Source organism: Taeniopygia guttata, chromosome 7 (assembly GCF_048771995.1).
Source record: "Taeniopygia guttata chromosome 7, bTaeGut7.mat, whole genome shotgun sequence".
Lineage (NCBI taxonomy): Eukaryota > Metazoa > Chordata > Aves > Passeriformes > Estrildidae > Taeniopygia > Taeniopygia guttata.
Genome location: NC_133032.1, coordinates 3,675,277 through 3,700,056, shown reverse-complemented (window position 1 = coordinate 3,700,056; position 24,780 = coordinate 3,675,277). Strand labels below are relative to the sequence as shown.

Genomic DNA, 24,780 nt, shown 5'->3' with positions numbered 1-24,780 from the left:
TTCCACACTACAAGATATCACAGCCTCAGACACAGGACTTCAAATCTCCTCCTAGTTATTGCTCTTACACAGAGTTGATGCCTATTCAGAGTGTGGTGAGGCCCTGGCACAAGGTGCCCAGAGAAGCTGTGGATGCCCCATCCCTGGAAGTGTCCGAGGAGAGGTTGGATGGGGTTCAGAGCAACCTGGGATAGTGGAAAGGATGGCACGATGTTGGAACAAGGAGGTCTTTAAGGTCTCTTCCAGCACAAACTCTTCTAGGATTCTATGGTCTCAGACTGTGTTCAACTTGTTATTCCAGAGGTGCTCCCCAAGCTCAGAATGTGCTAGAAGGCAGGTAAGTTTGCTTTTTGACCTAGACCAGATCAAAAGCCCCCTCAGCTCCTCATTTCCCAATGGCCAGGAGGAAATTCAAGGAAATTTTCCCATGCAAAGCAAAGGTCAGTCAGTTCAGCCACAGCTTCACTCAGGATCTTCACACCAGGGCCTCACCAACCTCACAGGGAAGAATTTCTTCCTCATATCCCATCTAACCCTGTTCTCTGGCAGTTGGAAGTAATTCTCTCTTGTCCTATCACTAAAAAATGCCTCTTCAGGCTTCTCACAGCCCCTTTAGGCGCTGAGCCTTCTCCTTTCTTGACAATGCTCTGTGATCACCATCACCCCCAAAGCAGCTTTCTCCAGCTTCAAAATGTTCCTCACTTCATCCTGTCCCGGGAAGCTCCACACAGAGAACTCACACACATGCAACTGACCTCGAGCAAGGCACGGTGTCACCTCCAGGGCTGCGTCCTTCCTACGAGCTTCAGCTCTGGGGAGAAACTTCTTGGAATTGGCAACAATGGAGAGAAGAAATGTATTAATCTTCCCGACCTATCTCCCTCTAATCTGCCAAGGAGTGTCCCATAACTTGTGACTAATGGCTTCTTACCCAGTCGTCCCAGAACACATTAATCACTTTAAGACACAGTAGAGCTTTCTAGTGAAGAACAAAGCACAGCTGTTAAGAAGAAGCAAATGCTGGCCTTGCTTTCGTGGGCACAGCGCCGCTGCCCAGTGGGGGAACTGCCTGTTCTGATGGAAATAATGGACATTAATTAGCACAAACAGAAGGTCAGTCATGGCATTTATTTATGACTAATTTAAGATTTTTATTGTTTGATGCATGTGAGACAGGATGCACTCAGTGAAAGCTCTTCAGAAGTGAGTTGGTAACTAGAATTTCCCAAAAATATTAACCCTACATTCCTTATCTTCACCTGCCTCAGCTATCTCCAGCAGATATGGCCAAGCTGCATAAGGCCATGGACTTCAGAGGTACCTGCACTTGCCTTAGAAAAGGTGAGGTTGTGACTACATGACCTGAGGAAAGGGAATGCCAGGGTGTCTTGGACACATGTGAAGAAGTTAAAAAGGTGAAAAAATTATAGGGTAAAAATTATAGGGAGCCACACTAAGCCCTTCAGCTAAGTAAAAGGCAAAGAGGAAACTAGAACCTAGGAACAGACTGTGGAGTCATGGACACTAGCAGAAACAAGGCAAAAAACCACTTTGAACTTTAGGAAATGTCTTCTACTAATAAGAATAGGAATGCACTCTTTGAGGCTTCCTACATTCATCAGCATAATAATTTCTTCCCATTCTGCCTCCCAAACCTTCTCTCCCACCTGTGTTCTCTGCACAAACACATCCTACTGCAGGAAAAAAAAAAAAAACAAACAAAAAACCAAAAAAAACCCCAAAAAAACCCCAAAGAACTGTTCCAAAAGTCAAAGTAGTTAGAGAAGTACAAAACCTTGCACATGTGGAGGTGGTAATTCTGCCATGCTCCCCTTCATCATCCAGTTTTGGTCCATGGGAATCACAGTGCAGAGGGGGCAAATGAACCTGGCCAGAGAGTTTCTGCAGCTTCCCTTCAGGATTCCCAAGGAAGGCTCATGCTTGGTCACAGAGGTCACATGAAGAGCCAGGTTTTCCATTTCTGCCTGTTCATGTGTGTGAGGACATAGGGGAGTTTATTTTCTTCATTTGTGGGTTTCACCGGTATTTCCACCAGAAAGGACAATGCTTTGGAGGCTGGGTATGTTCCTTAAGAACTGGGGGTGATTCCAGAGTACAATTACATTATTAGCCCAAATAAAGCATGACATCTCCCACTACAGCACATCTAGAAGGAATTTTTACGTCGTTTTTAAAACTCCAGAGTCACTTCAGCCTAGTGCAGGCAGCCAGTCACTCTGGAATACCAGCTGCTCAGAACAAAGTCTAGTTAAAAAAATGAAGTGTTTAAGTCCTCATTTAATTTTTTTTTTCCAAGAAGTGACTTTCCTTTGTCTTGCTTTGCTGCTTTTCAGTGAGCTGAACAGATTAAGTTACTGCACCATGAGCAATAGCTGAGTTACGATCACGAACATGCCTTTCTTTGGTGAACTTGTCGAGAAAATGAATTCCATTTCTCCACATACCTGAGGAGCACAAGCTCTTGTGGAGAGGAATCTCTCCCACAGGGAACCCTTGTGTACTTTGCAGTAGTATTTTATTAAGAGCTGGAGAGTTCAAGGGTCTCACAAATGTAAGTTTTCAATTAGCTTTCCATTATGTCCCAAACAGTCTCTAAATACTCAACTAAACTTTAATCCAATCACTTGATTTGACTCCAGGCATGATTTATCTTTTAATCATCATCTGCTAAATGAGGGGGGAAAAGAAAGCAAACTTGTTCTTGGCCCATCATGACTCATACATGATTTTACTGCCATCACAGTTGTGCTTTCCTTTTGGCTGATGTCTTGGCAATTGCAAGCACTGGCTTTGGCTTTCTGTTTAGGTATGATCTTTCCTGCTCCTTTCCCCACCTCCCAAAATGTTGAACAGCACTGGATGTTTGTTCTTTATACTTTTTCCCACCGAGGCATGCGTTTGTTTTTTTTTTTTTTTTTTATTGTTATTTATTTCTTTTTTGCCATCTCTCGACGTTGCATTAATCAGAAGTGTCTGCTATTTGACCTACACTCAAAAACACAAATCATGTATTAAAAAGGGGGGCTCACTCTTTTAAACAAGAAGTATTTTCTTGGAAGGATATATCACACAGAGAGTGCTACACCAAGACACAAAGAAGCCAGGACCTTCTGGGCACTAACCAAGAGCTTAGCTCTGGAACTAGGACAAGCCTGGTGAGATTTAATCCTCCCTCCACATGCTGGTGGTGCTTCAGTTTCTCCATCTGGGAATGAGATTTTCAAAGCATAAAATATTATTCTCCATTTCAGGGGTTCTCCATAGGATCAGGATGTCCTGTGGCCCCTCTAGACCAGTGACACCAGCTCATGACCCACTCACCAGCAACACCCCAGCCACATTCAGTGCACTTCTCCAGCAAAAATAAGGAATGAAATGGAGCCAAGCTTTTCCCAGGAATGCGGTGAGCTGCTGAGCCTTTGAGGTCTGGAAGTGTTGCACAACATCTCCCCATGCTCTGTTATTCCTGTCAGTGGCTTGTGGAACTCACAGCTCCGTTTTCCAAAAGCTGCTCTCAACACAGCTTGCCCAAAACTCCCCAGAGCACACAGGTTTCTCCAGAGATTTCCCATATAAGCCTCCCTCACTACCTCTAGAAATCTCAAATTCCTTGAAGACTGACTCAAATGTCAGTGCCTGACAAATAGTTTTCGATAATTCTCTCTGAGTGCCAATTTTTGAAACAGAAGATTGCATGAAAAGCTCAGGTTTCTTTTTTTGTTGTTTTTCTCTTTTTTTTTCTTTGGTGGGAGCCTTCCCCAAATGCACTCAGATGGAAAAGAGAGGAAGCCTTTTCAAAGTAACATCATCATCTAATTGACCAGTTCTGCTTGGCATTAAAAGATACTTGTCCCTGAACTTCCTAGGAGCAATCACACTGTGCCTGTCCAGGAATTCCACACTCTGCCAGCACTGGAAAGAGAACAGGAATTTGCTGATAATTTCCCTGGCATACTCCTTCAGGCTCCACCAAACAATTTAAGGATTTCTGGAGCTGTGGCTGCTTTGTGCTGTGGTTGAAACTTGTGATTATGGAGAGGCAAGGTTGGCCTCTTTTCCCAGGGAAATATCAACAGAACAAGGGAAAACGCCCTCAAGTTATGGCAAGAGAGGTTCAGGTTGAACAGGAGGAAAGAATTCTTCACTGAAAGAGTGGCCAAGCATTGGAACAGGCTTCCCAGAAATGTGGTGGAGTCACCACCTATGGAAGCATTCAGAAAACAGAGAAACATGGCACTTTGTGCTATGGTTGAATGGACATGGGGTGTTCAGTCAAAGGCTGGCCTTGATTATCCTGGAGAGCTTTTCCAACCTTTAAGATTCCCTGATCCTCTTTGAAATGTCAGTGGGTTTTTTTCTATATGGGTTGAGGGTGCTGCCTGAATAGCACCAGGCAGGAAAGGACACATGCACGGGGTGGATAAAGAATCAAGCATTTGCAGACACTCCCATGGCCAAAACCTGAGTGAATAAACCTACTTGGGGTCTTGTTGAATAAAGACAGGAAAAAGTGCCTGCCCACATTTCCAGATCCTTTGGTGATTGTCCCCAAGACTCTGGTTCCCCCTCATCACTGTGACACTTGTCTGTCAGAGAGCATTGGCTCCTCTTTGATTCAGCAATGACCTGCCAGCTGGAAAAAGGAGGAAACACTGAAAAATAGATGGGATCATCATCCCTGAGCATCGGATGATGTGAGCCATCCCAAACTTCCCAGGCAGGGCATGCTGGTGTAGGATTCTACTCCAGAGTGGTGTCCTCACCAACTGTACTCAATAAATTGCCCATCCAAGTGATTCCAAAACTTCTTTAAGACTTAATCTTTGCATTTTCCATAGGTTACAGCAGGAGCTTCCAGTTGCCCCCATCTGCTCCTTTCTTTGTCCAGATTTGGGATGGGATTTTCTCTTCCAGACTAGTTGGTGACACAGCTGGTTCCCAACCTCATTCCCAGATTTCTGATTTTTTTGCCTCTTAATTTTGAAAATATTTTTCTGCAACTCAACCCTCCCATCTGTGCCCAGCTCAGCATCACCATAACCTGGCTTGACAGCTCTCCATGAGAAACAGGTTTGGAAGTCCTGCCACCGTGTCTGCAGAGCCAGCCAAGGCACTGAATCACATCCAAGGTGGCTGGAAAGAGCCAGGAAGAGCCACCTTCCAGATGGAGAGTGGGGCTGAGGCCTCTCACGCAGGCAGGGAGTTTTCCCAAGCCGCCGTTCCTGGTTTTTAGTGGGAACATGTGCTGGCTTCCCATAAAGCAGCAGCAGCTGCCAGTCAAACAGGCATCTTTCTGTAAAGCTGCCCGGGGGACTCTGTGTGCAGAGCCAGGGTCTCCAGGCAGGTTTACGAGGTGCCACCTGCGGGATTTACAATTCCCAGGGGCGGCTGTGCAGGTGCAGCCAGCAGGGATGGGGGAGCTGGGAAAAGGGTCCCAGCCCAGCCACAGCCTGGGCTGCAGGCTCTGCTCTCTGCGGACACAGCGGGAGACTTGGGCTCCAAAATCCCACAAAAGTGGCACGTTAATGGGAAAGATCACAAGATCTCTGGTAGGGCTGGAAGCTGAGGATGCACAAGCATGGGTCTCTTCTCTGTTTCATCATTGTGGCTGTTCCCAGCTGTGTCTCCTCATCAGCTCCTTCCTCTGGGAAAGCAGGAAGACTAAGGGAAAAAGCCCTGGAACAGGCATGGGAGATGGTGGGTTGGAGTTTTTTTCTCTGTATTTTTTTTTTCATTAAGTAGTGATGTAACCCACAGATATTTAGTATTTCTTGTACCTAAAGAAAGGGCTCCAGGGATGGGTAACCCACCTCAACAAAAACTGTACAAGCATCTTGCAGACAACATGTTTTCTACAGAGGCAACCCAAACCTTCTGGGAGCGAGGTACCTAAAGTCACCACTCAGAGATATCCAAATGAAACCATTAAGAACAGCATTAGATGTCACATGAATGACAAACTTTCTTCTCCCTAGGGATATTTCTCATTGAATGTGGACACAGTTATTCATAGGAATTATCTGTAGTCCCAGCATTATTTTAACTTGCTGGAGGGATGTTTCAGATGGTTCAAGCATTATAGAATCATGGAATGGGTTGGTTTAGAAGGGATCTGAAGCCTCATCTCATTCCACCCCTCTGCCATGGGCAGGGACACCTTCCACTATCCCAGGCTGCTTCAAGCCTCATCCAGCCTGGCATTGGACATTTCCAGGGATGAAGGAGACACAACTTCTCTGGACAAGCAGCTTTCTCAAGGCCATTCCATAAGGAGTACCACTTTCCTTTAGGCACTCCATGAGCACTTCCACACTCTTTGAGATCAAAGCACAGGCTGGCATTTCCCTAGAAGGACAATTCCCTCACACAAGCAGTCCCAGAGCAGTGACTTGGATAAGGAATCACTTGTCAGCAGGAGCCCAGAGGTCAACCCCCGACATGTAAAAGGCTCTGGGAGAAAGGGGAAACCTCCAGTGAGTGTTTTTATGAGAGAAAATACCTTCCTTCTCCTGGAGACTGGGATTAACTTTCTGTAACTCTGCAAAAGGTTAACAGGACTGTGTTCACTTTTAAACACCAAAGGCATTTAAAGCAGAGACTACTTTGACTCGTTTATTCTACATTTGAAATAAATCAAAGTTATATTAACAACCACTCACCAGGGTCTTCCTCCACAATCTCTGACATCTGAGGTTTCTGCCCAGCGAATAATAAAGGTCCTGTTACCTTCTTCACTTAAATCAACATCCTGCAAAACTTCACAATTACTGGAGCATCCCAGGAATAGCCATTAGCCCTTTGAAATACCCTTGCCCTGGAAATCCTCGCTCTGTTTCTCATTATGTCCTCACATCCACAATCCTTTCAGGTTAAAAAGCAGCACATTACATTGCTAAATGATAATACTTGTACTTTTCCTGCCCCCAGTGTTCTCAAACCATGTGCCTGGCAATTCAGGTGTCCCAGGCCTGGCTGGTGGCTCCAGAGGAGCTCCAGGACCTTGGTGTCCACCCTCTGGCTGGGACTCCAGGCAGCTCCACCAGCCAGCCCCTGGAGATCCCTCTGTAGCTGCATTTTGGCAGTGCCTTCACTCACACATGTGGAGAGAGCCACACCACCATGAGCTGCACAGTCCCACCTGGACAAAGCCTTCCCCAGGATTTTTTTTTGCAGCTTTCATCTGCTCTTCCCTGCTCATCTGGGCCCCAGTTCCCAGTTCTGAGGATGAGCTGCACAGTGTAACATTGGATTAGCAGCTATGACATGATGGACTTGTGCTTTGGAGTCATCTCACTTGAAAGTGAAGCATCTGGTCCTTTATCCATCTGTTCTTTGTCCAGGCCAAGGGCTGATTCCCTTTATTAAGCAATTAAAGATGATGGAAATATATTCAAGCTGAATTCCCAGGAAAAAAAAAAAAAAAGCAGAAAGTATTAATAATAATTATCAGTTTTATCAGTGGGAAGGTTCCCCAAGCTGAGTCTGAAATAAGGCAAATGGGACAAGAAGGGGAGAGAAGAATCCACTTCCAAAATAACCTCAGGCGACCCATTTATCTTCGAGATCCAGGTACAGCATAACAGCTTCCAGCTTCTAAGGAAAGGAAAAAAAAAAACTGCATTGGAAATATTTCCTGAAAGCAGGTGTGTACCCAAAAATCCATGAAATCACAGAGTTGGTTGTGGGTGGATTTGTGTAGATAGCAGAGGAAGGGGGACAAGGCTGAGGAAGGCATTCCCAGCATAAATAAGAAAGTATTTAAAGGCAGATGTGGATATCCAGACTTGAAAAATCCAAACCCAAACAATGATGGCTCCCTTGCCTGTCACAGACATAAATCCAGGGCAGGGTTCCTGACTCAAGAATCTGCTATCATCAGACCCTATTGATTAAAAATGACCACCAGTCAAGTGCTATTTCTGGATCCCACTGGAGCTGAAGTGCCTTGGGAGAATAGAGCAGTTAAGCAGCTCTTTCTATTATAACAACGTCATGAGCAACAGCACCCCTGCTCAGGGTGGTGCCCTGCTCCCACAATCTATTTGGGACATTCCTTAACAAACAACTTCCAGACAGGTGAAAAATTAGCCCAATTATCTGCCCATTCCCTCCCTCTTTGATGAGCAGAGCTGCGGAGCAGAAACCCTGGGAGTGCAGCAGGTTTGGAGTTGTGGTGAGGGCTGCTCATAGGACGGATGGGAACCTTGTCTTCTCTCCAGAGACCCAACCTCTTTCGTAGCTGTCTTTCCAAGGGGAAAGCTTTTCTTATTTTCTCTTTCTTCCCCTCCCCTTCCCCCTCCTGTTTTGTCCTGAGTCTCTCCAAGAGAGCCAAATTCCCCCTGAACATGCTAAAAGGAGGCTTGCTGGAACATCTGCTCTGCATCTGTGGAGCCAAACATATCCCCAGGCAACACTGCTAGCAGTGATGGATCTAGGAGGGAACTGGAGCACTGGAGAAGCATCTGCTCAGAGAGGGGAACCCAGCACATAAACCTCACTGAGTTATCTGCTGAGCCTCCTGCTCTCTGCCCCTTGTTCGCAGTGCACAGCTGCCTCCTCCAGAGCACTTTCCAGGAGCTGTTCTCTTCCCAGTTTGGTATTTTCAAACGTCATCTGCTTGTGCCAGATGAACACCACCAATGTTCAGCTCCATATTGTCTGGGGAGCTGGAGAAGCGTCTGGAGGAGAACCTGGAGTGAGTGGCTTCTCTTGGGAGCATTGCTTGGACAGGACACTGGGAGCTACAACTGGGGTCACAGTTGGACTTAATGAATTTATAGGCCATTTCCAGCCTTAATGATTCCGTGACTTCACAGAAACCATTGCAGAGTGAACTCCACATTGATCACTCCGAGTTCAAGCCTTAGCTCTGCCACCTCTGACTTTTGGCTATTCCTGCATCCATCCCCTCCTTCCCTGTTTCTTGTTGGGATTCAGTGTCTGTCACTGTGAATTTTCACTACACCAAAATTTTGTGTTCTTTGGCAGGCTGGTGTCAGAACAAATTATGGCCTTTGTACAAAACCAGGACAAAATTCATACCCTGAGCTGACCAGAGGAAGCAAGACAAACTCGAATTATTTAACATCCATTTGTCCTCTATTGTCCGGCAATATTAACTCGGGGCATTTTCCTTTCTTGCCCAGATTTACAGTTAATGGATTTCCTGCTTAATTTGCACAGCAAGGAGAACAAAGGCAGCCCTAATGTTTCCTAAACTGTCACCTTCTCACAACTACTCGGCAAGAGCCTTTCCCAAAGCCGGTTTCCTGCTGCCTTAAGCTTCCTGGGACGGGTAGAATTGCCACAAGGGAAAATTCCAGGTTGCTAAGAAGATACCTTAACAGACTGTGCCTTATCCTAAAGTCAATCCCTCTTTTTCCAGAGCAAAGCTGCCAAGACTGCACCCTAAGACACTGTTAGATGGAGAACCTGAGAATCCTTCGGGGTCCATGATAAATGCAGGTCGTTTTCTGTTCTCTGGCTCTTACCTGAAGCTGCTGAGCTTTGTCCTGTCAGGAATCTACCTGTGGCTCACAAACTTCACAGGTGTCTCTTGAAACTTCACCACACAGCAGCAGGATGGGAGCCTGTGCACAAAGTCAAGCACGTGATTAAGTACCTTTATAAAAGTTCTTTATGACCTGTCTCAGGAAAAGCATTTAGGCTTGCTCTAACTTAAAACATGATTCCTTTCCATTCACTCAAGTCCTTAAAAATACGACTTAAAGTATTTCTGAATTCATTTAGACATTGGCATCAGCACTGTGGAAATAAAATGGAACGAAGCACGCATATTACGTACCTGCCCTAAAGCTCTGGTGGTGCTTAACACCTTCCACCCCATCCCTGCAATGCTGATACCTGCTGCTCTCCCAGTTTCCAGCTTTTCCAGGGGTGTGGCCCACCTGCTCCACCACTCCAGGACTGCACCTTGTGTGGTTTTACAGCCCTGGTGTGAGACAGAGCATTGAATGTCCCCAGAGCAAATGTGTGATTCCAGTGTAAATGGGAAATGCAGAAACCAAAGGAGGTGGCGTTGGCTTACTTAATGAGGTACCACTGTGCCCCAGTTTTGCACAGGAGTGCATCCCCCACCTTCCCTCTCCAGAGGAGCAGAAGATGCTACTGTCTTGCGCTGTCAAAAACAGGACCATGTGTTTGTGACAGCAATATAATAGTGTTTTGTTTGTCCCCATTTTGTGGGGCTATTAATGCTTCACCAAAAAGATAAAGGACTATTTTGTTCCTTCTTCCAACCACTCCTCACCAAACAAAATCCCTCTGTGAACCTGCTCTAAACAGGAGGTGGAGAGACTGGACCTGTGGAAGGGCTCAATAAGTGCTTCAGTGGATTTTCCAGGAGAAAGTAAATAGAAATCTCATTCTGTCTTCAATTCATTCATATTGTTTTGTAGTGGACAGCTATTAAAAAGGGAAGCACATGCACTAATTAGTTTTGAGAGGCGAAGAGGAGACATAAGGTATTTCCTGCTGGGAAGACATGGAGTATTTAAATCCCAAGTTCCACTTGGATTTGCAACCTTGAAAAATTTTTCCATAATCTTCCCCAAGGACACAACCAGAACTCCCTGGGGAGTGGGGTGGGGGCTGTTAATGAAATTGGAACCCCATTTTCTTGATAAACCAGTTTAATCTGAAGTCTGGTGGGCCAGGGCATGGAGGAGCTTTGCTACGGCTTCGAGGAAGGAGACCCCACTGCGGAATGTCTCCTCTGGGAGCCAGCGGATCCCGACACACAGCTGGAGAACTTTCTCCTGGAGTGCCTGGAAGAGCCCTCCCAGCCAGGGCCAGTGGGTGCTGAGCTGGACAAGCGCCCGGTCCCACCGGAGCCGCCTGGGCAGCCTGGGCAGCGGCGTGCCGCCAACCTCCGCGAGCGCAGGCGGATGCTGAGCATCAACGCGGCCTTCGAGGCGCTGCGCGGCCACGTGCCCACCTTCCCCTACGAGAGGCGCCTGTCCAAGATCGACACGCTGCGCTTAGCCATTGCCTACATCGCCCTGCTTGGGGACATCCTCCTGTCCGGCTGCCACCCCAAGGCCTACGTGGAGCAGTGCCTGAGGAGCGGCGCTCGCAGCCCCCAGCGGGCAGCCTGGAACACCAGCGGTGAGCCAGGGTGGGCGGCCTTTGGGGGGAGTTGCTTTTGGGCAGTTGCTTGTCACACCCAAATAGCTCTGGAACAGCGCAGAAATGACCTTGGAAAAGAGGAAATCTAAATCAAGTAGCGGCAGAAAATCATCATTCTCCCTCTTCTCTAACTTTCTTTTAAGGAGGAATTTTTTTCTTTAAAAAATTGAATAAACAACCCCCCCTCCCCTCCCCAAAAGCAATTTGCTACGGTTCTTTTTACAAAGAGGAAAGATTTTTACTCTCAGAATAGATTTTTAGACCTTCTAAAAAATTCGGTGCGAAATTGTGCTTTTCTGATGCTCTTTTCTTGTTTCTTTTCTGATGTTCTTTTCTGTAGAGATTTTCTATGTTTTCTTTAGAAGTTTCTTTAGCTTGTACTTGGCTGAGAAAAACACCTAGGCTTGGACACGCACAGCTTTTCATTTCTTAAAATACAGATGTTCCAGTAACCCAAAGTTTCTCAAAGGTTACAGTTCAACACACGAACCAGGATACACAAGACAGAGAGTTCAAATTTCAAGCTATTTTCAAAATATGGGGAAGTAAATGTCTATTTGCAATTTATAATCTCATATAATTATTTCTATTTTAAAGTGGAGGGCTGTTATTCAGTTTTCTGTTTGGTTTGTACTTAATCCCTGATTTTGCTGGAATGATTTTAGGCCTTTCTTCCTCCGGAATATATTTTTCATCGGGCCACTGCATAATGAAGGTGGGAAATTGCCCAAACTGCCCAACACAGGGCCTCAATCTCAGAAGGCAACTGGTTTTGTACTGCTTAGAGCAGGGAGGAGCAGGGGAGGGGGGTTTCAGTAGTTCTTGGTACTTTGCATTTTAAGTTAATTCATCCCCTTTCCAACTCTGTTCCTTTATTGTATATGTTCCTTTGGATCTTGAAAAGGGGCCTTCAAAATGAGCCTTCAAAAAGTACAGCACAAGTAAGGAAAGAGAAAAGTCAGTGAATAGAAATATTCCTCTTTCATATTGCAAGGAAGTGCTAAAGGGACAGAGCCTACAGAGGAAAAGCAATCGCTTTACTTGAAACGAAAAGTTAATTGAGTTTTTATCCCTTTCCCAATATTTTCCATTATCTGAATGACTGGGAAAATTACTCTTGATACACCACTGATTATAACTCTCTTGACCACAAAAAAAAATTGTATTGTAGTGGTCAGCTTCCCCTGCTTTTAACAGATTTTAAACAACACAAATATTTCTCTTTGGGATCTCCCTTTTGCCACACTTCCTGTCCTGAAGAGCTCCACTTGGAAAGATCCAATTGAATGAGGTTGCTCTTCTGGAGAGGCTGGATAGTTGACTTGTTAAAGGTTAATTTAAATGTTTAAATGACCGTGTTTTCCTCTCTCCCCTGCGCAGATCTGACAGCCCGCCTGTCCTGGGTAAAGTGGGATTAAGAAAAGGCCTTTAAAGGCAGCAAAACCTGGAGTGCTGGGTACCAGCTGCTCAATTCCCAGAGCTGCAAGAGAGAACAAGTCACCAACGACCTCACTCATTGTCCCAGAGCACTTCCCCACCACATTTCCAGCACCCAGCCCCTTTCTCTGCCGATTCATCGCTCTCTGGGGCCTTCTGCTTCTCTTTCTCACTCTGATAGACCTGCACTCACTTAAGAATAGCAAAACATTGAAAACCAGCACAACCACAGCCCTAACATTTTCTCTTCCACTGTATGAGGATTATGTCCAAATCCCACTTCCAGCACATGAGAAAAAAGATCATAAGAAAAAAACTAAGCAACACCTGTGAAAATCTAGTGATTGGCTCAAGATATCCAGTGTGATGGTTGTGGAAGTCACCAGTGATTCAGAGACCATGGAAGTCCAGGAGGTGAGACATGGCTCTGTAGATACCCAAAATTTTTCATGTCTTCACAGAATCCCAGAAAGGTTTGGGTGGAAGGAACCTTAAAGCTCATTCATTCCCACCCCCTGCCATGGGCAGGGACACCTTCCACTATCACAGGGTGCTTAAAGCCCCATCCAACCTGGCCTCGGGCACTGCCAGGGATCCAGGGGCAGCCACAGCTGCTCTGGGCACCCTGTGCCAGGGCCTGCCCACCCTCAATCTGAAACCATTCCACCTCAATGTTCTTTATTGTGGCATTTTGTAGCAGAAAATAAAAGAAAATGTATTTATTATTTATCACTCTTATTAGTTCATCTCACATCTCCCATCTCTATGAAGCAAAAGCATGTCAGGAACTGAGATTTGCTCTGGTTCTGGCTTTGAGGAAACTGAAGAGGAGTGTGGGAATCCAGGGCTTCCCTCTGGCTGTCCTGGCAGGCCTGGGACCCTGGCAGGGGTCAGGAACCCCCCTGTACAGAGCCCCCAGAGACACTGACTGTGATCTCTGTCCATGGAAAAGAGTTTTCAATCTTACAGGATGAATTACAAGCTCTGAGTGTTTGATATAAGTAATAATTAAGTGTGGCACGGGTGTAAAAGTAAAATTTTAGGATTCTAGATTAGGGGTTCAAAGGGGACAAGATGAGGAAATTGGGTGTGTTTTGTCCTTTTTCTCCTTCTTCATGCCCTCCACGTTTCACTGTGGTGTTGGCATTTTTCTGTTGGTTTAGGCTGGGGACACACTGTTCAACGTAGATGATAGATATTGGCACATTATTGTAAATCCAGCACAGGTAGTTTGTGGTATTTAATGTTTGTAACATCCCACTGAGGGCAGAGCCCCACACGCTGCCCTGCAGGACAGAGCTGCGGCAGGGCAGCAGAACATGTTAGAGATAAACAGAATAAACAACCTTGAAAACAGCACAGACGAATTATGGCTTCTTCTTTGGCAGCGGGGCAGAAAGACAGAGACTTTCTACAATCTCAGAATCATCAATACCACAGATTCCAACAGAGGAGGAAACTGTGAAGAGCCTTTTTCACTTTTCAATTTTTCTGTCAAAACGAAAAGGGGAATTTCACCTTGGGTGCAACGATGTATTTCAGTCAATTTAGAATAAAACATTCAATGTCAAATTTTGACTCTGCTTTCTCTCCCGCTTAAGACAATTGGATGAATTTTTACAGGAAACAATACATGAAAAAATTAAAATCTTAACAAACAAACAAACAAAACAAAACACCTGAAAATGCATTTTTCTGCTTTTCCCTAGTTCTCTACTCTGGAAATGCTGATCCTCCATTTCATCAACGTGCCATGGAAGCAGCTATGACATTGTCACTTTCCTGGTGAGATGAGGGCTCAGTGGGACCCTAGCCAGGGCTGAGAGCTCCATACCCATCTCAGTGGCCTAAATAGTGCCCAAATAATCCCAGTAGGGCTTTCCGTGGATTTTCAACAGGATCTTTATATCTGCAAGGTCCCACTGAGGGCAACAGGGATTTGGGATTCCTCCCTCCATGCTGCTTTCAGCCAGACCCCTCAGGTCACACCCCACAATCATCAGGTACAAAAATGCCTCTCCAGGGTTGTCATGGATCGTGGGGGAATCATCTCCCATCAGGACTAAAAAGTCCTTTACCCAAAGCTAATTTTGGGCATCCAGAATCCCTGTCTCCAGATATGCCTCATTTTAAAGATTTTGATCTCTGCCCTGCTTTTCTCTACCCTACAGCAGACCTTTGTGCTGGACACGGGACAATAATGCCACATCCTGAAACAATTTGCTGCAGGCACCTGGTTACAAGCAGAAATCTCTTTCTTTGCTTTTGCTCCAGCTTAAAAATCCGGGATAACAGCTTTGGAAGGAAGCTGGATGTGTGCAGTATCAGGAGGAAAGCACATCCACAGGTGATTTTTGGGGATCTTTCAGATTTAGCCAATGCTTGTTTGGATGGAGCGCAAACCTGGAGAAGCCTTGGTACCAAAACCATCGTAATGACATAGCAGGAAGAAATATCCTGGGTCAGGGCTTTTCCTTCACCTGGTGCCTCCAGCTGAGGAAGGAAGATAAAGCTGAAGTCCTCGTGAGGTGCAAACACCCATCACTGGTGCTCCACACTCAAACAGCAATGCCAGGACAAAACAAAAATATCTGCTAGCTACACACAGCCCAGCTCCACCAGCACCACCTTGGAATTCCTACAGGTTTTGCCAGCTGGGCTGGGGTCTGCAGGCTGGCAAGCTTTGCCTGCTGTGGGGTCACTCCCACCTATCCCTGCTGCTGTCAAGGAATCATCACACAAATGTGATGATCACACAAAGCAGGGCTTTGAGGAACAAGCTATTGGAATTCAATGATGACTCCAAGCTTGGAAAAACTGCAGCAAATAAACCCTGCAGTGGGTTATGTAAGGACTGGGGCTTGGACTGGAGTCAAAACCAGAAATATCATGTTCCTTTTGGGAGCTGAAACTCTAATCTTGGGCTCTTGAATCAATGAGTAGGGGTCAATACATTTATCACCACTGATGAAGATGTTTCTCCTCACGCACAACCTGATTGACACCGGTGCCATTCCATCACCTTCAGCAAAGCCACATTTGATTTATGCTGATTGGTGCTGCCTGGAGGGGACAGTCCACCTCTGCCTGCCCTCCCCAAGCTACCCAGAGCCTGCCAGGCTCTTCCAGCTGATGCTCCACCTCAAATTGCTAAAGCAAGGCTCGGTTTTTGGGTGATGTGCTGTTAAATCATTTGGATGCAACTGACTGCTGAAATGCTGAACATGTCACAGAATCAGGTCAGTCTCTGATGGTGCCGTTCACTTCATGTAAATAAAAGTGAATCAAGAGGACATCAGCTCTCTCTGGCTGCAGGAAGCCAAGCTGGAGCTATGGCTCCCTTCCTGCTAAACTGAGCAAAAACAAATTGTCTCTTCAGGGATTTTTTCCAGGAAAGGCATTCCTGAATATCTCCAGGGCTGGACACACATTTGCTCTTGAACAATGCTGCCCTTTTCTGATTGAACTTCAGCTCCTAGATGTGTATCACCAGGCAGAAAGATGAGGGGGAAATTATTTCTGTGCAGGACATTTACACTCCATGCCAATCCAGGGGAATCGCTGAGTGTGGATTTTGTGGATATACTCCATATCCACCCATCCTCTCCCCTCACAGTTCTGACTCATTCCTTGGGTCACAACTCTCCTGCCAACAGGCCTGACTGACAGCACAGTGAGATTCTCTGACAGGAAACTGATAGTTATGCTCATTTTTCTGTTCCTTCATCTCATGTCCTGAACCCTGACATTTTATTCCAGGAATAAATTACACAAATTCTATGATGTACACACACAACCTGATTGTAGAGCAACCCAGACACCATTGCACAAATCAAGAATCTAAGATGACTTTATGAAGGCCTGTCCAAGACTCCTCAGTCAATCAGCACATTCCCAAACAGGGAATACCAATGACCAACCTGGTTCGAGGGTCAGGCTCCACCTTGCTGGTCTTCCTCAGCCCTGCTTCCCCTTCAATTCCACAGCCAAACCTCCCATGGAAGGGTGCCAGAAGGTGCTGAGGAGTTCTACCCTGGTCTCCAGCCTCTGAGGAGCAGCTGAGGGGCCCAAGAGCAGCAGGAGAATTGCTCATTCCAAACACAACCCCATTTCCAGCCCGCCACTCTCCTTGCCAAGAAATGTGAGAATTATTTGTTACACCTTCCTTCTTCCAAAAGTAAACTGCTGACCCTTTCTGGAATAATACTCTGTGGCTCTTCATCAACCTGGAAATCCTGGAACAAAAGGAATCACATCCTCACTGGGAGCTGTTCTTTTGAGAACGTGTTGGTAGTTTCAGGGACAATTTGGTAGTGAAAGGGCAATTTGGTTTTCTAATTTTTTTTTTTTTTTTTTTTTTTTTTTTTTTTTTTTTTTTTTTTTGGCCACAGACCCATGACAGCAAGTTTGCATTTCTGAGTCACCTGGGATAGTGGAAGGTGTCCCTGTCCATGGCAGGGGGTTTGGGTTGGGAAGGACATTAAAGCCCATCCCATTCCAGCCCCTGCCATGGCAGGGACACCTCCCACTGTCCCAGGCTGCTCCAAGCCCCAGTGTCCAACTTGGCCTTGGGCACTGCCAGGGATCCAGGGACAGCCACAGCTGCTCTGGGCACCCTGTGCCAGGGCCTGCCCACCCTCCCAGGGAAGGAATGGAATGGGAATACTTGGGAAAATTGCAGCTAATGAAGGAGCTCCCAGGTGTTCTTTCCTTCATTTCCTTCCGGTTGCAGAGACGAATTAAGTTTCTCTGTACCTCTCATGCCCAAAATCCTTCACCTGGAGAGTGCTACCATCATGGTGTGCCCTCAGGTGGGATGGCAGAGACTTCATCACAACCTTCATTCACCTTCAAACCCAGCAATGGCCATTTGGGACAGGATTTCCTGGGCTGTGTCCATGCTCTCCATGGGCATGGGATATGACCCAGGGAATCAGCAGGAGGAACTCAGAGCAGCCTGAGGGTTGCCATCCTGTGGCAGAAGATGTTTGCTCCTGGGTCAGGCACTGGGAGGGAAGCAATGAACCTGTTTCCTTGAATGGATCCAACCATCCCTGTGGTTGAAGCTATGCCCTGGAACAGGACAGTCCCTTTGCACAGGTGGCAAAAGAGGCAAACAGGCACTGGGGTGGCTTTTCAGAGCTGGTTCAGCATCCTAAATCCCTTGTGGGAGTTCCCTTGCAACAACTCATCTCTGCTTTCCCCACTGTACCCCCTCAATAAATCCATGTGTAGGCACCCAGGCTGTGGGGGCCACCAGCAAGTCCTGACCTTAGGAAGAGCCTTCCAAGCCACATCAGCTCCTTTTGTGGGAACAAAGTGTAATTTCCACCACGATGGCTAATTTTAGATGACTCCCACCCAGACTGTTTGCTGAAGCCCTAGTGCATCTGAACAGGGAAACTCCAGCGCCAAAGCAATTCCAATCTCAAAAATAATTCCTTGCCAGAAGAGGGGGAGAGGGTGACGGGAATAAAAGCAGATAATATTTTGGATTCACTATCCAAGCCGGTGTTTGAACTGAGGGGAATCCAGCTGCAGGCAGTGCCCTCTCGTGGTCCAGGATTATAATCTCCCCTTTCCAAAAGCAGAGGAGGGCTCCTGCCAGCATCCCTGCTCCAGCTCAACCCCAGGAAAGCAGATCATCACCTCGGGGAACAGAGTGAACAGAAACATCTGCTGCAAAAACTGCATATAAAGGCTGTGCACAACTATCTCTCTCTGCACTTAGATCATGTTTTATGCCTCTTCACTCCAAACCCTTGTTTTTTATCCTTCTGGAGCTGTTTGAATGCATTTTTCCACGTCCTGTTTACACACCTTGCATAGAGAAAGAGAATAATAGAAAGAAAAAAAAAAATTACCCTTACAATCCCTCCCTCTGCAGTGCCTGAATTCTTTGAAATATCAGGGAAGAATTTCCCTGAGGGAGCCAAGATGCCATGAGCTGGCACAAAAAGCCTCCAGGCAGAGCATCCACTGATCCTGAACACCCTCAGGAAGCAGCACAGCATTCTCTCTGCTCTCATCTTGGAAGAGCTTGCGCCACTGCAAGATGCCTCTTTCTCTGATCCCACTCCCAGGGATGGCTAAGCCATCTCCTCCAAAAGCCCTTTCCAAAAATAATCCGTCCGAGGCAGACACCGAGCATGGAAAATTTTAGCCCGGGCTGTTCCCATCAGACACTGCTGCACGCAGATGCAAATGGAGAAACGGGAAGGACAATCCCAGGTTTTGGCTGTTTGGGGTGCGCTCACATTACCACCCCTGTCTCCTGGAAATGTGGCATAGGAAAAGAGGGAATAATAAAGCCTTCCACCCAGAGATAAGGAATTGTTATCAGTCATGAAATGACATTGGCCTGGTGGGCCTTTCCTTGCAGCCTCTCCAATGCCCAGCGGGTTTCCCTCTCTCTGCCCTTCCAGAAACAAGTCCCACTGACAGACGAGGCTTATCCAAAGCCCATTCCAGCTCATGGCTCCAGCTGGGAATCCCAGAGAGGGCATTTTGCTCAGCGAGCTGCTGAGAAGGGAGCGCATTTGCGATCCCCCGCCGGAGCGCGCGGGAGAGCTCTCCCCAGCCCGCGGTGCCGCGGCTCTCCGGGGCACAACAAACTTATATCAACTGGAACAGCCATTATCGGAGGTTACAGCACCGGGCCCAGCCAGGGAGTTAATCCCAGACCTGCCTTGCAGCGAGCGTCTAACTCTCCTGTTTTTCGGGTACTGGGAATTCTGGCCTGCGGTTCCCAAGGTTTTTGGCTCGCAGACGCTCTCCAGCCAGCACCCCTCTCCTGGTGCTGTTTGAAACATCACAGACACTTCTGGTACTGCATTTATTCCCTCCATTCCATAATTTCCCCGTCCTGAGGAGGTGCACACCAACCCATTCAAGCATTTTGGGTGATGCAGTGGAACTTCCCAGCTGTAAGGAACCCTTGCACTGATTTTTGCACATCCAACAGGCAGATTTGCAGCATTTAATCCCACTTTATCAGGCCAGGGAAACAACAAAGCACATGTTTAAATAGAAGCCTTGATTATACTTAAATTAGGCAGAGCTGACATGAGGGTGCAATTAGCACAGAGGATAAACTCCTGTGTTGGGGTGGATCAACACCTTACATTGAGCAGTTTATCAGGTTTTTTTTCTGCTGTTGGAATACATGCTGCACTCCTAAATCCACCTTTTCCAGGAAGGTAAGTCCATATTATCAGTAAGTTTCCAACAGACACTATCCAACTCTCCTTCTGATACCCCGGGGAAGGATTTCTGCCACATCGTGACAGGAATTTCAGGCTCAGAAACATTACACTGCCCCAGCAGAGTGATGGATCTACTTTCAGGGGGTGAAAAATCCGCGAGCTAAACAAAAACCAGAAAAAAAAAAGCTCTTTCAATAACTCAATTTTCCTTTTTCCACATTATATTTTTCTCCCGGCTCTTACATCTTTGTGAAGCGTTCTCAGTGCTGCTCTTCCACAGCCAAACCCTGCTCCTTGGGGTAAAACATCAGGAAAACACGCGACTCTGAGCCAGGGCTGTAACTCAACCGCTCTGCAAAATGAAAGTAATACGTGGTTGGTACCTTCCCAGGAAATTCATAGTGTTAAAAATCAATAATAACTCTGCAATCCCATAAAACTGCAAAACCAAATCAGCAGACGAAGATGGAAAAGCCTTGGAAGTTTTGCTGATATATATTTTTTTAAAAATCAGAAATTATTGACTTTCAAGGCATCTTAAATAATGTGGAGGAAGAATTGTGCCCTACAAAAATAACATGGAACATTCAAGGGAAATCTGAAGAGATATGATCTTATTATGAGGTTGAAAAGCTGCCCTTAACTTCTGAGAGATTTCATAAAATTAAACATGGAGGAGCCGAGAAGCATCTCTTCTAAAGGTATTTAGCACAAATAGTGAGATCAAATGCATAATAATATAAATATCGATCTTTTCCAAGCAGTAAAAAGCAGTTTATAAACCACATTAAAAATGCATTCAGGGAATTTGTTTTAATTCTTCACTATCATATGAATGCAAAATAAGTGCTTTTTAAAATACTCTCACTGCTTAAATAAATTTAAGCCCCTGAATAAATAGCAAGGGAAATGGTTTTTTGCCCTACTTGATTTTTTCCACTTCTTTTGCTTTGTGATATCTGTTACCTTGCTACTTATTCCTAGCTGAAGTTCACAGCTGCAGGGAGGACTTATTATTATTCCTCCTTGCTTTGTGAGCAGATCAGCTCGAATCCGGAGGGGAATTTCATGGTTGTGATTGTCTCCCAGCCTCCAGAGCTGAGGAAAAGCTGCCTAACCTCCCTTCAATAAAAAATGTGCTGGAGCAGAGTGGTGCATTTCAATCTCAAACTAGAAAGTAAAGCAACAAAAAACCCCAAACCCCACATTTCATAAAATCAACCAGATGCCTTAGGAGAGCAAATATCTTATTCCTCTTTAATTAAAAGGTATAGCAAATAAAAATCTGGGTTTAATTAAACAGCAGGAATAGATGTTATCTCCCCAAACCACTCTGCTGCGGTGAATTAACTTCTGCAGGTCTTATTTTTGTTTGAAACCCCCTCATATTAACCCAAACCTGGCACTCTAAAGGGGAAATTTACTTTTTATGAGAATATTTCTGTGCTCCATGATTAAGGCAGCCAGCTCCTGTATAAACCAGTAGGGGCAATGGTTTGTACTGGTTTAGGCTAAGACCAGAACAGGTTCTGCAGAGCCAGTTGATGTTGACCAACACACCCATGAATGTTCATACAGGAGCACATTTAGCCTCTGCTTTACCTGCTGAACAATACAGTGAATTTAATTATTGTTTAATCCGTCTTTATTTTCAAGACCTGCCTGGCCACTCGTTCCAGTCCCTCCATACCACAATTCCCAGATTCCTTGGAAAAATCCCCACTTTGTGTCTCCATACAAAGTGCCAAGCAGGGTTAAATCCTGGCCTTTCCTGGCATCCCAAGCCAAGGCTGAGCCTGTTGTAAAATAGTGCAGGTGTGTTTATTGTAATCATCTCTAACTAAAAAGAAACAGGTTCAGGGGCTTTAAATATAATTAGCATGAGCTACACTCCTGCCTTTAATCACTACCTTGCTGGTTAATATAATCAAGAAGGTAAACAAACAAGGATTAACTCCATTAAATTAAAAAAAAATATATGTTCTACTGGGAAGCTCACAGAGGAATTTTGTTTTGTTCCGCTGCTGTGGAGCATCATTTTACTTCTGCTTGGCAAATTATTTTTAACATAGAAATATACTTGTCTTGGAGGAGACCTCTTCTATCTCTGCTTTCCTGAAGACAGAAACAAAACAAAAGCCCCTTTATTCATATTTCATATATGATGCAACCACTTCGGTCTTTCATGACATCTTTCCCTACAAGACATCTGAGCGCTTTGAAATGTTTCACTGCACATCAAATTAAAGTTAGGCTTGGAGTGACACACCTGCTGCTCTGAGAATTTATCTCAAATGATATGTTAGGTATAAAACCAGGTTTCAGGCACAGAGATCAGTGTTCCCAAATGCTCAGTCTGCACATTGTTCTAATGACCGTGGCTGGACCCTCTTTGACCCCAAAAAACGCCTGAATCCGGAACTGATTTTTGTCCGCTTGGACATGGGACAGGATATTCTGAAAATGAGCTTTATCATAACACACAGGGCTGAATAACCCTTCATTCCACCTGGAAAGCTCGGTTTAAACTGTGCCTAAATACAGGAAACGCTCTTATCAGCGGAGATGGAGGCACGAAGCTTTAACCTAAGGCTCGCTGCGATCCTGAGGTTTCCCATCGGCAGGAGCAAGGCTGGATAAGCACAGGCACGGTGCTACAAAGCTGCCAGATGCGAGCACATCGTGCAGCTCCTGCACGGACAGCAAACAGCCAAGGCTCCCTCCCTGCTCTCCTACCTCCAGCGCAAAGCAGCCTTCGGCATCTTCCATAGACCTCCAACAGCACATCCCGCTCGCAGCGATCCAGGGAAGGGGAAGCCAGCCTTGCCGGCATCCTTATGGATCCAGGATGTGAGGTACCTGAGCCGGCGGCCAGGAGGCTGCTTGTGCCAGTCTCCTGGAACGCGGAGTGTTCAGGGGAAAATGGGAGAGCGTCACGGTAACGGAGAGGAGCGGGGGTGCCGTCGGGAGGGGTCCCTCTGACAGCCACACCGGTGGGGCTTTCAGCATTTGAGCCTCTTTATTTAGTTAGTTAGTTATCTTAAATCACACTGTGCCAAAAAAACACCTGAGGGGAAAATGGAAAGAGAAAACATCACAGCATTCTCCGGCCGTTCGCAAATAAACACTGACATTTCCACTTAGGGAGGAGAAACACATCAGAACGGGACTATTCCTCCCAAAATCCTACATTTTCGAAGCGATGCAGGAATTAAAGCAGGTTCAGAAGATGCCCTGTGGATAGATGGTAGCTGAGACACGAGCCTGGAAAGCGTTACTGCTGCAACTGAGCCCAGTTCCCAAGAATTATTTGATAATGCACAGATCTATTCCCTCTGAGCAGCTCCCCGAGCTCAGGGAATCTCAATGCAGAGAGAGAAAACCTCAGCGAGCTCTCAGCCACCTCAGAACCAGAGCTCCTGGGATCTTTACACCCTCCACACTCAGAGAGGGATTAAGCGGGATCCTAAATAAAGCCAGGCTCAAACACTTCCCTCCACTAGGTCAGAGATGAAGTTACAACTTCAGAAATGCTTGAAAACTGCAGCTATTGCAAGGGAAATGTCCATCAGCTTTCCTATTCTAGCGGCTGGTTAGAATGTTAACTCTAAGTCCAGGTCTAATTAGAATTCTATGTTCAAATCTAATCAAAATTGTAAGTTCAGTTATAGTATAATTCTACATCCAAGTCTAACCAGAATTCTAAATCAAATTTCAATCCTAAGTCCAGGTCTAATTATAATTCTACATCCAAATCTAATCAGATAAGTCCAAGTATAAATACATGTCCAAGCCTAATCAGAATTTTAAGTCTAATTAGAATTCCAATTCTAGGTCCAAGTACAGTTATAATTCTAAATCCATGTCTAATCAGAATTCTAAGTCTAATTAGAATTCCAGTTCTAGGTCCAAGTACAATTATAATTCTAAGTCCAAGTCTAATCAGAATTCTAAGTCTAATTAGAATTCTACATCCAAGTATAATTATAATTCTATGCCCAAGTCTAATCATAATTCTAAGTCTAACTAGAATTCTAAGCCTAATTAGAATTCTACTTTAAAGTCTAATTAGATTTATAATTCTGACTCTAAAAAATGAAATTAGATGTACCCATCCCAGTATTAATGCAAAGTTTTCCTCCACAATATCTGGGTTTTTAGAAGACAAATGCTGATTTTACGGCACAAAAAAAATGTCTCATAAAAACTGAGCCAACTTTTGCTTATAACCAACGGTGTTTTTTTGATTTCACGGTCCTAATTTTGCATTCAAAATGCAGGGAAAAAACATAAACAAACACCCTTTTACATAAAAAATTTCATTTTGCTGGAAAAAATAGAAATCTTTAAAAATAGCCATGTCTAAGAGTAACTGGGAAAGGGTGAAAATCTGAGTAACACAGGTCCTGTTTCTGCCTCTCATCATTCCTTGCCTGTGGAAGCTGGGCTCCTGGAGCTCATCTGTTCTGTCAGACAGAAAGGTGACTTGAACCACATCTGTCCAGAGGCAAATTCTCCCAGAGGGAATTCTGCTTCACAGCCACACGTGTTGGATGTGTGTTTTTTTGTTGTAAATGCACCGTGTCAGGGATGAGTTAAAGAGATGGCAAGAATGTAGCTCAGCTCCACTTTGAGGACAAGAAATATCCATGCACTGCATGTGTTTGGGTTTTTATTAAAATGAAAAGATATTCCAAAGTCAAATAATGTTCAAATCATAGGCTTGAGCACTTGGAATAAATTGCGACTCTCACTGAGCGATAAATTTCTCTCTGTGCCCTTTGAAAAGGATTTCAGGTGTTTATGAGCTTCTGCATTTCCCAGAGTTTTGCTCATTCCTGGGGTGCTTTGGAGAGGCCTGTGGGGCTGGGAAGGTTGGAGCCCCTTTGATCCTGTCCATCCCCAGCCCAGCACGGGGCCATTGGCTCCATTTGGTTCCAGTGCTGAGCCAAATTCCCGGCTGCTGGAA

General features: G+C 45.5%; 1 protein-coding gene and 1 long non-coding RNA gene across 2 annotated transcripts; one reads left to right on the top strand and one right to left on the bottom strand.

The window, feature by feature from the left end:
* Window positions 1-6,620: 6,620 nt before the first annotated feature.
* On the bottom strand, window positions 6,621-23,236 carry LOC115495899 (uncharacterized). The gene is made up of 4 exons (XR_003961224.4): window positions 22,548-23,236; window positions 20,055-20,163; window positions 9,513-9,611; window positions 6,621-7,614 (listed from the first exon to the last, which is right to left on the bottom strand). It is a non-coding gene; the product is annotated as an uncharacterized lncRNA (long non-coding RNA).
* LOC115495898 (helix-loop-helix protein 13-like) lies at window positions 10,701-13,021 on the top strand. Its single transcript, XM_030276972.4, has 2 exons — window positions 10,701-11,148; window positions 12,550-13,021. Exons 1-2 carry the CDS (start codon window positions 10,701-10,703, stop codon window positions 12,585-12,587), a joined length of 486 nt encoding a protein of 161 aa, XP_030132832.4. The 3' UTR covers window positions 12,588-13,021.
* Window positions 23,237-24,780: the final 1,544 nt, after the last annotated feature.